Source organism: Salmo salar, chromosome 24 (genome assembly GCF_965601325.2).
Source record: "Salmo salar chromosome 24, fSalSal1, whole genome shotgun sequence".
Classification (NCBI taxonomy): domain Eukaryota; kingdom Metazoa; phylum Chordata; class Actinopteri; order Salmoniformes; family Salmonidae; genus Salmo; species Salmo salar.
Genome location: NC_138314.1, coordinates 25,328,694 through 25,343,833, shown reverse-complemented (window position 1 = coordinate 25,343,833; position 15,140 = coordinate 25,328,694). Strand labels below are relative to the sequence as shown.

Below are 15,140 nucleotides of genomic sequence, written 5' to 3'. Positions count from 1 at the left end.
TCAAGTGAGCACAGCACAACAAGGTGAGTCCAAAAATGTATTGTATGCTGCTGCATAAATTATGTAATATGCCAGGGAGATATGTATACTATAGCTAAGAAAGTAATACTAAGTGTATGTAGTAAGCTGTTAGTAGCCCATGTGCCTCACCCTAATAATTTGGTCCCTTTCCCCCTCATAATTTAGCCTACTGTTCTGACTTGGTGGTGCACATGTAGCCTATAGCCTGTTTTACAGAAATGTAATAATTGAATATTGTAAGAGCTTTCACTGTCTGCTTATATGCCCCCTTTATTTATCCTACGGTTCTGACTTGGTGTACAGGGAGAATACTGTAAGAACGGCTCATGTCGCTGTACATTTCAAAAGTGCTGATCAAATATTATTATTGACTACGTCCATCCTAGCTCGCTCATTAATGTCTTAATCGAAATTACGGATTGCCTCTTATCCGCTCATCTACCCCTTATGCCATAGTTTTCACATCTCAATTGTCAATAGAAACAACATTTGTTTAAGCAAGTCAGCCATATCAGCTCTACAGTTCAAACGTTTGGGGTCACTTAGAAATGTCCTTGTTTTTGAAAGAAAAGCACATTTTGTCCATTAAAATAACATCAAATTGACCAGAAATACAGTGTAGACATTGTTAATGTTGTAAATGACTGTTGTAGCTGGAAACGGCAGATTTTTTATGGAATATCTACATAGGCGTAGAGAGGCCTAACTTCAAGCAGTTTCTGCTTCAGATTCTTACTAGGCTCGGCTCCCATGCTTCGCTGACGTGGTGAAAGCCTTTGACAGAGGTTAGATTCTTTCCAACACACACCACATTAGTAAGAAAAAGGACCACTTTATTATATTGTCATATACATAGTATTCAAGGACAAGTAAGTGTGATGTGAGAAGAATGACAATAAGTGATTATATAATGCCATTATTTCGATACTTGGGATATATTTTTCTATATTAAAAGTAAAACAACCAACCAATAAATAAATCCATTACATATTTACAGATATCATAAAGGACATATGTCATACAAAGTTGCTTGTCTACAATGTCTTAGTGAAAGCTATGACATGGGCATTTTTGTGTCACATACAAACCTCACTCTTGCTTCCACTTCCACATAAAGAACACATACTGTACACTCACCCTATTTGACCCATTCTTAAACCGCATAAAGGACTTGCCAATTACCGATTAATTTGTGTGATTCTTTCCTGTTGTTTTGTCCATATATTGACATGACATCACAATAAGATGAAAAACATTCAGGGAGTATTAGTTTAATAAGTTAACTTCTATAGTATGTACGTAGCTATATACGTTATATACAGTAGCTTGTTGACATGACTAGACAATATTGCTGATCAAATGAAGTATGGATGGATAACTTAACTGTAGTAGTAACCAGGGGTGAAAGTAAGGCGGTATCTGTCCCATACAGCGTCCTGGCTAAATAAATAGTTGGTAATACCGGTAAACCGTGAGCCTATCATAATTAATACAACATGCCCAAATAACGATAGGCTATTACAGCATTACTTAACATTACTGCAGGTCAGCCGCATGAAACATTTGCGAATTGACTGTAAACAGGCTGGTATTCGCTCCGAATTGCATTGTGGTTTGAGGAGAATACTTACATTTTGTCAAGGCGGGGAGCTGAGTGGCGGAAACGCTCGTGGACAAGGCGGAGATGAGTGGCCGAGACCCAAGGCTCGCAGTTGATGAATCAATTCATGCTACAAATCTAGGCCTAATGACAATCGTAGAATGTCATTACAATACACGTAGGGGGTTTGTAGCAGATGTCTCTTTCCATTCATCAAATTGCGGGTGCACAGTGCACTGTTGGGGTTTGGATGTTGAAATGAGTGAACGAATGTGCGCGAGGAGCCTACAGGAGCGCCTTTGTTGAGTGACTGATTGACAATCAGATGAAAACATAATGACTGGTGTTGTTTATGCCACATTAAGAACACAGGCGGCGTGTCCATAAGGCTAGGGGAAGCTTTCCCTAAAGTACATTGAATTGCCAAAATTATATATCCTAATTAGCTTATTCCTGTCTATACATAAATAAATAATTCCAAACGGTCTACTACACCAGAAAGCATGACTTGGCCATGGAGGATCATTAGCTTCTTTAAAAAAACCATGATTGTTTTAAATCGCATAGGCTACAGTCGGAAGTGCCCGCAATTTGGGCAGTGCACGCAGCAAATATCAAATACACAACATATGTGGACACTTACACATCAAACATCTCATTCCAAAATCATGGGCCTTAATATGGAGTTGGTCCCCCCCTTTGCTGCTATAACAGCCTCCATTCTTCCTGGAAAGCTTTCCACTTGATGTTGGAACATTCACCCACAAGAGCATTAGTGAGGTTGGGCACTGATGTTGGGCTTCATCCCAAAGGTGTTCGATGGGGATGAGGTCAGGGCTCTATGCAGGCCAGTCAAGTTCTTCCACACCGATCTCATCAAACCCTTTCTGTATGGATCTCGCTTAGTGCACAGGGGCATTGTTATGCTGAAACAGGAAAGGGCCTTCCCCAACCTGTTGCCACAAAGTTGGAAGCACAGAATCGTCTACAATGTCATTGTATGCTGTAGTGTTAATGTTCCCCTTCACCAGAACTGAGGGGCCTAGACAGAACCATGAAAAACAGCCCCAGACCATTATTCCTCCTCCACCAAACTTTACAGTTGGCATTATACATTGGGACAGGAAGCGTCCTCCTGGCATCCGCCAAAACCAGATTCGTCTGTCTGACTACCAGATGGTGAAGCGCGATTCATCACTCTTGAGAACGTTTCCACTGCTCCAGAGTCCAATGGCGGCGAGCTTTACACCACTCCAGCCAATACTTGGCATTGCGCATGGTGATCTTAGGCTTGTGTGTGGCTGTTTGACCATGGAAACCCATTTCAAGGAAGCTCCCGACAAACAGTTCTAACGTTGCTTCCAGAGGCAGTATTGAACTCTGTAGTGAGTGTTGCAACCGAGGGAAGACGATTTTTATGCGCTGCAGCACTCCGCAGTCCCGTTCTGTGAGCTGAGCCGTTGTTGCTCCTAGACGTTTCCACTTCACAATAACAGCACTTAGTTGACCAGGGCAGCTCTAGAAATTTGACGAACTGACTTGTTGTAAAGGTGGCATCCTATGACGGTGCCACATTGAAAGTCACTGAGCTCTTCAGTAAGGCCATTCGACTGCCAATATTTCTCTATGGAGATCCTTTGGCTTTGTGCTCGATTTTATAGCAGAATCCACTAATTTGAAGCGGTGTCCACATACTTTTGTATATATACACACACACAGTTGAAGTCGGAAGTTTACATACACTTAGGTTGGAGTCATTAAAACTCGTTTTTCAACCAATCCACACATTTCTTGTTAACAAACTATAGTTTTGGCAATTCGGTTAGGACATCTACTTTGTGCATGACACAAGTAATTAAACAATTTTTACAGACAGATTATTTCACTTATAATTCACTGTATCACAATTCCAGTGGGCCAGAAATTTACATACACTAAGTTGACTGTGCCTTTAAACAGCTTGGAAAATTCCAGAAAATTATGTCATGGCTTTAGAAGCTTCTGATAGGCTAATTGACATAATTTGAGTCAATTGGAGGTGTACCTGTGGATGTATTTCAAGGCCTACCTTCAAACTCAGTGCCTCTGCTTGACATCATGTGCCTCATCAGTGCCTCTGCTACAAACCTGACTCAGTTACACCAGCTCTGTCAGGAGGAATGGGCCAAAATTCACCCAACTTATTGTGGGAAGCTTGTGGAAGGCTACCCGAAACATTTGACCCAAGTGAAATAATTTAAAGGCAATGCTACCAAATACTAATTGAGTGTATGTAAACTTCTGACCCACTGGGAATAAAAGCTGAAATAAATAATTCAACTATTATTCTGACATTTCACATTCTTAAAATAAAGTGGTCATCCTAACTGACCAAAGACAGGGTATTTTTTACTAGGATTAAATGTCAGGAGTTGTGAAAAACTGAGTTTAAATGCATTTGGCTAAGGTGTATGTAAACATTCGACTTCAACTGTATATATAATGTTGATGATTGTTGAGTTGTGACTGTCAGTGAAAAGCAGAGACCCAGCCAGGCATATCACAATACTTAAAAGTACAATCGCGGAAAAACTGTTGGCTATTACTTTAAAGAGATGACGATGAAAATATTCTTATCTGTCTCTTAGTTATCAAAATTCTTAACCGAATTGTGCTAACAGTAGCATATCATATTGGCAGTAGCGGAGAACATCGGCCATATCCCCTGAGTGTGCATATTCACTGTCTTTGTCATTGGGTCAGTGCCACTTTAGTTTGTTTTTGGACAATAACTTCCTCCTCTAGGTTAGATGGTCGTCATATTGTATTTGTGTCTCCCCTTTTCGTAGGCCAATTATTTGGATCAGACAACATTGTTTTTATTGCTCTGTTTGTCTGTGTCAGCAGAGTAGACTACTGTGTAATTTCTGTAGTCCCGCACTGGTAAGAAATGAAAAATACTTTCACCCCTGGTAGTAACGATGACAATATGTGTATGGATTCACCAGGTAAGCAGGCAATGATGCAGATGTTTGGCGGATAACTTTATGTGCACAATGTATGACAGAGTGAGATGAGACAAAGCAAAAAAAGGACAGGATGTGTAAGTCACATGGGTTTCAAAACAAAACGTTTGGCATGGTGGCATTTTTTTGTCTGTTTTCCATTTTACTTTCTTCGCTCATTGCAGTGTTGCATAAAAAGCAGGTGATTTATACAGTAGGTGATGCTCCTTCTCGCTCTTGTGTGTGAGTGTTAAACTGTTCTGTCTGCCCCAGAGCGCTTCCTCACCACCTTACCCCCATTGACCTGGTCCACAGCCAGGATCTCCAACTCTGGCTGAGGAGGCACCACGGGAGGGGTGCAATGGTGGATGCGGTGTGCCACGCCCACGTGTGCATGTTGCTGGCGGTCCCGTGCTGGGCTGTGGCGGGGGCTGGACGAGCGATCACAGGTGATGGGGGGTATGACGGCAGGCCGGTCTCGTACCATCTGCAGATCAGGCGTGTCTCGAGATGCCTGCAGGAAGGGGGTGGGGTCGGGCATGGCATCCACCGCCTCCCGTAGGACCATCCTCCTCCCATCAGAACCCAGCCGGTACACCTCGGTTAACTCAGAGTGCAGCGGCTGAGACAGGCTCTTCTTCATGCGGCGGCGAGGGGTCTCAGGGCCAGGCTGCCGGTCTTTAGCTGGGGGAGGGGTGGGCTTGTAGGAGCTCACAGGACTGACGTTGGGACTGGCCTCGGAGGAACTGCCTGCCAGGAGCTTTTTCTTGGTGGTGTGGAGCTGAGAGGTGAGGTAGGCGATGGTGCTGGCTCTCTGCTCTAGCTCCCCAGACAGGACAGCCAGCTTGTGGCTCTTCATCTTCAGCTCCTCCAGGTACTTCTTCTCCCTCTCCTTGATGGTGTTCTCCAGGACAGAGATCATGGCGTTCTTCTGCTCCAGGTCTCTCAGCAGCTCTGTGTTCTCCTCCTCCTTCACCTTCAGCTGAGCCTCCAGCTCCTCGCACTTACTGTGCAGTTCCCTGCAGCGTGCCTCACTGCTGTCTGCTCAAACACAAACAAATCACACTGTTAGACCTGTATTTGAAGACAAAACACACACAACCATCAGAAACCCAGTATTCACTGTCACCAATACAGTAGCCTGCTTCATTTGGATCCACAATAAAAAACAGGTCCATTCCTCTCAAAATATTCCATAAGGAATACATAAAAGGCTGTTTTCCTGTTGGGTCTGGTAGGGCTACCATCTGCAGTCAACATACTGTAGGCATGTGTACATGTCAGATACTACAAATTAAATACAAAAAGATGTCACTTAAATCCTAATAATGCTTCACACACACACACACACACCCCAATTTTGTATAAAATATAGGCTACACATACTGTACATGCAATCTTCCACCCTTCCCACACACACACACTAATTGCCCATAGGCACTTTAAGTGCACCCACTGGCCATGGATTGCACCCACTGGTGTGCACCCACTGGCCATGGATCAGCTGATGTGAGTGGGTGAGAGGGATGTCTACAGAGGCTCATCAGCAGTGGGCAGAGCGAGAGACAAGAGCTCCTGTTGCATAATACAGCTCTGGTCCATAGCAAGGGCACAGCTCTCCTCTAACCTTCATTATTGGCCTTCCTCCTCCCTCGCCAGCTCAACACTGCCCACACACCGCCTCCCCCCAACCATCTACATCTAACATGTCGATTTTCTACTGGGCTGTCTGGTATATTTCCTATCAGCTTAATGGGGGGGGGGGTTGTCCATATCTGTGTTTCAGAGCTGCAATTTTCTCCTATTAGGGGCATGGGGGTGATATGTTTCTCTACCAGCCGAGAAGGGGGATGTTGTCTTTGTTTTGGACCCCAGCTAGAGCCGCTGTCCTGCCTGCTGCACTAAGTAAGTTGCAGACTGTGCATTAGTGCTGCGGCACATCTAATCTAATTTCCTGCACTGCATGATGTCCAACACTAACCTGCTACTGTCTCCCACAGTACCATACTGTCTGCACTGCACATAGCCAGGAAGAACACCTCCCCATTACAGGATTCACAAGGTAACATTGAGACATGTTACCTGTCATACACCTGAACCTACACTTATTCTAGAACACTGAACTGACTCATTTCCTATTCAATAATTCAGTAGCACAAAATACATCAAATATGAAGCCAATGTAGTCCAAAGATCAAGCCTGATTAAAACAGTTCTGATTTCAGCAGCAGGATGTTTTTACTTTCCTATCATTATTTGTTGCTTGGGTCCATGGCTAGAGATGCTACAGTGTGGATCAGCCCATTGTTCTCTGGCTAGTATATAGAGCCATTTCAGCTGCTTAATCGGGACTGTAATGATGTCCTGAAAGGTCAGCATGAGGGTAGGAGGGCTTAGTTACAACTATTTACTGACAGGTTTACTGGCAGAGCTTTAACCTCTTCCCATTGTTAACACTTTCTATATTACTGACTGAATATCTAACAACATCACATTGATTTCTATATTGTTTCCCCATTGCATAGATGTCCTGTAATTATTGATCAATTCTTTGAGTCTGTCTACTAGCCTACAGGTCAGATTCCAGAGTTTGACCTCCATGTGGTTCTAATGCATGCCCATGTGCAGTTCTCCTGTGTATATAATTCAGAGTGTTTGACTCTGTTACATGTCCATGGTAATATGGGGGATGGGAGGGGGCTTTGCTGTGAGCGAGGCAATGAGCTGACTGTGAAAGGAGGACAGTGCCCTGAACAGCAGGCGGTTCCGGCTGCAGCACACTGCTTCCTGGGTGGAAAAGTGTTACCAGGATACAGTCCTAGCCTTTGCTCCCATTCCCAGAGCAAAGAAATACAGAGGCCTCTGTTCTGTTCTGCTGCAGAGCGTTGCAGGTTTTAGAGCCTGGGCTGTTCACCGTCACTGTTGAACAGCCAGGGTGAAGGCAAGCAGAGCCTGAACTATATATATTGAGTGATTCTTAGTTCACATAGGCTACATAACATCATTAACAATACAACTGCCAGTACGATAGTTTGCAGAAAATATATCAATTTAAATTTGAAAGCGCATAATTCTAAAGTTTTCCAATCAAATTGAAATCAGTGTCAAAGTAATTGCGATTGGTAAAACATTATTGGCTACATTCCATGTCTCTGTCCAACAATGCACTGCACTGCCAGGGCCTATATTACTTACAATGACAGTAGAGTCAAGTCAAAACACAGAGAGAAACGATTCCCACAGCATTAAATATACAGAAAAATCATGTGAAAATTAACTGACCCTGTCTGCCAATCCCAGTAAAGATCCATAGTATTCTCTCAATAACTATGCTATTAGTTATTGAGAGAGAAAGTCAGGCCAATTGCTCTAGCAATAGAATATGAAGTGTGAAACAGATACCTGTGTGGATGTGTGTGTACTTGGGGTCACGTAATAGAGGAAGGCCTGGGAAACGTCTTACCTGTTGGATCTGAACTTCTCACTGTCAGCTCATAGGTCAAGTCTGTGAAAAGAGAAGAGGATCAGGCCGGGAAGTGAAAGCTTCAGCTCTGACAGGAGCGGTGCAGTGGCATCAAGGAGCATGCTATTCAGAGAGCCTATGCAGAAGCAAGTATCTAGTGGAGCGAGGTGAGATGGCAGGCCTCTACAGATGGGTCAGGATTAGTGAGAGTCACAGGCCAGCTTAGCAGTAGGTTGTCCAAGGACATTTGACAAATCGGCCAAAGCACAGAGCGATGGAATTAATGGACCTGGCCCTGGCTAGCCACTCTGTTGTGGTGTGCTCTGGTTTGTGGCTCAGGGTATCATGCTTTACTTATGGTGTAGTCCAGGGGTCATCAACTAGGTTCAGCCGCAGGACGATTTTTTTCTTGAGCGGATGGTCGGGGGGCCGGAACATAATTATAAATCATTTGTACACTGCAAATTGACACAAGAAGCCCAAACAGACAAAAACAATCATTTCAAACCTTGATTACATTGGTACACAACCACATACACCACCATTCAAGAGTTTGGGGTCACTTAGAAATGTACTTGTTTTTGAATGAAAAGCACATTTTTTGTCCATTAAAATAACATCAAATTGATCAGAAATACAGTGTAGACATTGTTAATGTTGTAAATGACTATTGTAGCAGGAAACGGCAGATTTTTTTATGGAAAATCTAGAAAGCCGTACAGAGGCCCATTATCAGCGACCATCACTCCTGTGTTCCAATGGCATGTTGTGTTAGCTAATCCAAGTTTATAATTTCAAAAGGCTAATTGATCATTAGAAAACCCTTTTGCAATTATGTTAGCACAGTTAAACTGTTGTCCTGATTAAAGAAGCAATAAAACTGGCCTTCTTTAGACTAGGTGAGTATCTGGAGCATCAGCATTTGTGGGTTCGATTACAGGCAGGAAAGAGGAGTGGAAGGCCCTGGTACACAACTGAGCAAGAGGACAAGTTTTTAGTGTGTCTAGTTTGAGAAACAGATGGCCTTCTGCTGGCCTTCTAGGCAGAGTTGCAAAGAAAAAGCCATATCTCAGACTGGCCAATAAAAATAAAATATTAAGATGGGAGAACAGACACTGGACAGAGGAACTCTGCCGAGAAGGCCAGCATCCCAGAGTCACCTCTTCACTGTTGACCTTGAGACTGGTGTTTTGCGGGTACTATTTAATGAAGCTGCCAGTTGAGGACTTGTGAGGCGTCTGTTTCTCAAACTAGACACACTAATGTACTTGTCCTCTTGCTCAGTTGTGCACCAGGGCCTTCCACTCCTCTTTCTTTTCTGGTTAGAGCCAGTTTGCGCTGTTCTGTGAAGGGAGTAGTACACAGCGTTGTACCAGATCTTCAGTTTCTTGGCAATTTCTCATGCGGAATAGCCTTCATTTCTCAGAACAAGAATAGACTTATGTGATTCAAAAGAAAGTTCTTTGTTTCTGGCCCTTTTGAGCCAGTAATCAAACCCACAAATGATGATGCTCCAGATACTCAACTAGTCTAAAGAAGGCCAGTGTTATTGCTTCTTTAATCAGCACAACAGTTTTCAGCTGTGCTAGGCTTTTAAAATGATTACCTTGGATTATCTAACACAACGTGCCATTGGAACACAACGTGCCATTGGTTGCTGATAATGGGCCTCTGTACACCTACGTAGATATTCCATTAAAAGAAATCTGCCGTTTCCAGCTACAATAGTCATTTACAACATTAACAATGTCTACACTGCATTTCTGATCAATTTGATGTTATTTTAATGGACAAAGAAAAGTGCTTTTCTTTCAAAAACAAGGACATTTCTAAGTGACCCCAAACTTTTCAATAGTAGTGTATGTCTCTCTATTTATGAGTGGAAACAGTTGGGAATACATTTTCTAAATTCAAATAATTTTGAGGTAAATTCCTAGTCTTTTACGTCTAAAAAACGAAAATGTAATAACAAAACGTAATAAATGTTGGGCTTAGAAAACATTTAGGGGCCAAATAAAATAGTCTGCGGGCCATATTTGTCCTACAGGCCGCCAGTTGAGGATCCCTGGTGTGGTCTGTTCATGTTTAATCCTGTTCAACCTCGCAGTGCTGCTGTTCTGTGATCTAATGTAACTGTGCATGTTGTTCAGGCAGAACTGTAAATGAGTATTCAGCATGTATGACTCAGAATGTAATAGTCTATCTAGTGTGCTTGCAATCCAGGTGTTCAAAATGTTTTATTTTGGTTGCGCTAGTTTGTTTTTATATTCTGTAGCAGTATGAAGTGTATGTATTTAGGTATAGTGGCCACAGTTCATGTTCAATTCGAGGTTCAGCATGTTCACCTGTGCAGTGCTGTTGTAGTCTGCGGATCTCTGCATGTAGACCTTTCAGTGTTTTGGCATGATCCTGCTGGAGGAAGAGCAGGTTCTTCTGGGCGCTGTGCAGCTGATTCTCCAGGGTACCATTGTGGGATGCCATGGCAGACAATGCAGCAGACACACACCAGTCCTAGAGACCTGCAAACACAGACGACAAACAGACATCAAAACAAGAGTCGTACCATCTGGGGTTCAGTGCTGAACCTAAATGCTCACCCTTTCACATCTGGGATGTGCTCCAGCTTTACTTTGCCTGCCAATGACAGTGACCATGATAATCCTCTTTGGACGATACACTGAACAGTCACTACGACTACAAGACAATTCCATCAAATCCATCCAAACTCCTGGCCACTTGCTTGGGCTTGATAAAGTTGACTAGCCTAATGCCCAAACATGATGACACACAGGATATAAAAAATAAAATAACACACTATTTATGTCGAGATTAGCATTCCAAAGACACTTGGTCAATACCGTTAATGCTTTTTGCCATGAGAGAGGGGGCACATAGGCTCATACCTTTGTTGCTTACTCTAATTGGCTTACAAACGCTGATGTCGAGCTATTGATTTTATCATCAGAGTGGGCAGTCTACGTCTAAAGAAGACAAACCTCAGGGGGAAACAATTCATCAGCATCGCCGTTGATTGGCCAAAAGGCCTACCTTAACCCTGTAAAAAAATCCAGTATATATAGGCCGAATAGTTCATTATCAACAAGTCATCCAAAAAAGAGGCTACAAAAAGGGCAATCAAACTCTAGGTGGAACCTCAGGCTACTCCTCCACTTCAGTACACAAAGCACATGAGGCTGCTGAGGGCAAATACAGAATGCTTTCTGAGATCTTGAGAACATTAGCAAACATCAGTGACAGAGGGTGCAGCATGATGCAGCCAGTCTCCAGCAGCAGGCTGGGCCTGCTTCCCTCCTTTCCTCCCTCCTTGGACGTCCTTGCATCCAGTACTCAGCCAGAGACGGCGCCCAGGGGTGAGGTAAGAGACCATCAGTCAGAACAGAGCCGCAGCCCAATTGTCTCCAATCTCTCCCAGACAACACCACTGAGTCGGGAGTAGACATCACATTGATTTTCCCCTCTGAGTGCAGAGAGAGCCTTCCCCCTGAATACATTAGCAAGCTACAATAAAACATCTCATAGCTTCTCCCTATTGCATCATCATCTTACTAACATGAATAATAAATTGTGTGTCACCTCTTAAGACATGCTCTTCAGTGATAGCAATGCCATGTCAAATTATCTCACTGTGTGTACAGAAGCAAAGGACACCAGTTGACCTCCCAACACAGCAGAGTAATCACAGAAGGAGAGTGACTGATGTGTCATAAAGAGTGCACTAAGAGAGATCATTTATAATAGATGAGTAATCCTGAGTCCTTCCTGTAAACGCTGGATGGCAGACACTCATACACACCACTTCCAAGCATCGGGCTTGATAGGTTCTCATTGATCATGCCAGTAAGCCTGGTTACTTCCCAGAATCCTTTCCTATCACTACGGATAATGCGATAGCACAGTGACATTACAGGGCAAAATTAAATTAACAACATTATCTAATGACATCACATTGAAATTACATCACCAACATACAACCCTCCACCCTCTTTCTACCATTGTAGTGATTTGGTATACTCTGTTATCCAAAATGTATGTTGCTTTTGAAGATAAAATGGAATATCTGTGATAAGTGACAACTCCGCTTCCCTCTCTCCATTCTCCTCACACACCAACAAGCATTTCCTCTCACAGAAGACATAAATAATCAATGAACTGCAGCAGCAAGACACACTAGCTACCATCTTTCGCTAAAACAGATTAACGCTCCAGACACACCCCCTGTGATAAAAAGCGGGGAGAAGTCTCACACACTCACTGTAAGACTAAGAAAACCACTTACGAATCACCTAGCCGGGTGCTGCCTCAAAAGAGTATGCTGGAGCTATCATGAACTCACAGCTTTCCTATGGACCATGATGGGTGGTTGTTGAATGGCTACTTTGTTCCAGTTGACAGAATTAACTTTCCATGTGCTTTGGGAGGATCAATTAAGACATTTAGCCTATATTTATTTATCTGCTAGAAAATGTGCCGAATTAAATCTATACAGTTCCACTTTTCACCATAACAGTCAGGTAGCCACTTGGGTTTGCAGCAATAAGACACTTTGTGTCCTTGCAGGATTCATTATTCATTCAAATGGAAAAGCAAGTCAGACATACCTTATGCTAGTGGGCAATTCCACGATAACAGAATGAGGCTGAGAATCATATTTTACTTAAAAATGTTATGCTACACAAAAACCAACGATTGCAAAGTTAAACTATACAACTATAAGCACAAGGCCTACTTTTAACTATTTCCACAGAAAATTTTACAAAAACACATTTACTTGAAGAACAGTGCAGATGCAAAGTTTGATAACGGAATGACGGTTTGTGCTGTTTGTGCAGTCATTCTTTTATCAAACTTCTGCACTGTTCTTCAAGTAAATGTGTTTTGGTAAATCTTTGTGGGAATTGTTAAAAGTAGGCCTTGTGCATATTACACTTCTAAAGCACTTTTCATAGAATCTCAAAATTGCTTCAAGAGCAAAAATCCAACAAGCAATAAATAATGACAGGTCAAGTCTTTGATAGCTGCATCCTCCAAAGATGGGGATGGTCAGCTCATGGCTTGAGTGAAGGGTGCTATACAGAGAATGGTAGATGATGGTGATGGGGTCTGCTGATGATCTTGTACAGGGCAAGTCTGGGAACCAGCCGGAGTCCTATAGCCACTGGACTTCTCCTCTTCCACTCTGTGCAGCACCCACTTGGGTGATGCCTCAGCAGCTCTGGGTTCCAGAAAGCTCACAACAAAGTTCAGAATAGTAGCCAGTCGTCCTCTCTACAAGCCTTCCGCTGTATTCCTCCATCTCCCATTCCTCTCATGCTTCACGCAACTCCTCAAATTATGTTCTCAAAAGATCAGGAATTGGCAGCCAGGTAAAACAATATGTCCAGATGCATCTTTCCAAACAAAGGCTAGCCAAAAAGTTTTACCTTTCAGTCAATCTGCAGACACATGAAATGTTATCAAAAACAAATAGTTAATTCAAAAAACACCTAAGAATAACGAAATATGTACACATTTACAGGCGCTCTGTGCAGCTAATAGCGTGCCATGGCAACTATAGAACTGTTCTGTTCTACAAGTAAATCGTTTTTTGTACAATTTTCAGTGAAAATTGTGAAAAGTCGTGCATAGAGTTGCATGGTTTGTTTAACTTTGCCATATATTTTAAAGTTAACAGAGTCCCAGCATCATCCTGTTACCGTGGAATTGCCCTACGACAAAATTATAGTAGAGCGTTTAAGGTTTCAGCACCTGCATTGCGGACAGCACCCGATCCGACTATCACACGCGCTTCTGACAACCAACCAGCACTTTCCAATCCAAAATCGATTTGACAGCAAAGCTAGCTAGCTAATGTTAGCAATATACCGTAGTTAACTAATTGTTTAATTTAATGTTCACTGTAATTGAGACGTACGTTGAACGGTCCATAACAATTGGTTAAGGCCACTTAACATGTTTGTAAACAACATCGTCTTATTGCATACCAAATCTAAATAGCTAGTTAGCTAAACGTGTCATAGATAGCTAGTAACGTTAAATACATTTGGCATGGTGTAGCCAACCAACCAGCAAGTATTACTTATTGATAGCTATCCAGTCACACATGGCTAGGTAGTTATCCAACCAAGAAAATCGTCGTTAGCTAACGCGTAAGCTAAAGTTATTGGAAGCTAGCTCTAGTTATAATGCTGCATGCGAAGGTGATTTTGAAGATCGTGTTATGTTCACCATGGCCCCATTGCATTTTACCATTCCAAAACAATGCATGACAAAAATATGAACCATTGCAAATAGATAGATAGCTATGCTAATTTAGCTAACTAGATAGATATATAGATAACGTTAACCAGAGAAGCAGGTTCAATCTAGGAGGGGTCCTGCTGCTGTTACCACTGACCAAACAGAGAGGAAAATAGCTTATACATTTAACAACCTACCGTGATACCTATCCTAAAAAAATATGATAATATCGTCGAATATTCTCTAATATATAAATTCTTGTCGTAATTGCTACAGTGGCTAAATCCGTTCTGCCATGTTAGGCATTGTTATCGTGGATGATGCCAAACGCTCCTCTTCTGTCGGCAGAAACAGGATGGATGGGCTGTGTCAGTCTTCTTATCACCCTCAGCTACAACAAAATAAGGCGATGCATCATGGGATACTACTGAAAGTAGTAACAATGTTCAAGAACATTTCGTTTGTTTTATGACTTATGATTTGACACTCTGAAATAGATGGGAATAACATGCATGAAAATATATAAATGTGTCAAAGAAAATGTGATTTTAGTCTAAAATGTAATTGATAAACCTGGCGGTTGCTACGCATGTCGCCGAGCTGTATCTAGGGCGTAAGTGTCATTGCCATAGAAACAGAACACTGCTGGCTCATTCGTGGGGCGCGTTCAGCAGGACACAACGTTTTGGAATGTTCAGAAATAAATATGTTATGTAGGACAAGCAATCGTGTCGACTCAAGTCATGGCATTTCTATCTGCAACGTTCGACAACGTTTGGCAACTGAACGTGGCACTGTTCACACAAAAATGATT

General features: G+C 42.5%; 1 protein-coding gene across 1 annotated transcript; it reads right to left on the bottom strand.

Annotated features, from left to right (window-relative positions):
- Positions 1 to 1,276: 1,276 nt before the first annotated feature.
- LOC106585518 (coiled-coil domain-containing protein 92) lies at positions 1,277 to 14,907 on the bottom strand. Its single transcript, XM_014171812.3, has 4 exons — positions 14,524 to 14,907; positions 10,414 to 10,587; positions 8,069 to 8,110; positions 1,277 to 5,646 (listed from the first exon to the last, which is right to left on the bottom strand). Exons 2-4 carry the CDS (start codon positions 10,547 to 10,549, stop codon positions 4,856 to 4,858), a joined length of 969 nt encoding a protein of 322 aa, XP_014027287.1. The 5' UTR covers positions 10,550 to 10,587; positions 14,524 to 14,907; the 3' UTR covers positions 1,277 to 4,855.
- Between the last annotated feature and the right edge of the window lie 233 nt (positions 14,908 to 15,140).

Coding starts and splice junctions, on each gene's coding strand:
- LOC106585518 (XM_014171812.3), bottom strand. CDS start 10,549: ATGGCATCCCACAATGGTACCCTGGAGAATCAGCTGCACAGCGCCCAG. Junction 8,111..10,413: donor ACTACAACAGCACTGCACAG/GTGAACATGCTG, acceptor CTCTTTTCACAG/ACTTGACCTATGAGCTGACA. Junction 5,647..8,068: donor GAGAAGTTCAGATCCAACAG/GTAAGACGTTTC, acceptor GTGTTTGAGCAG/ACAGCAGTGAGGCACGCTGC.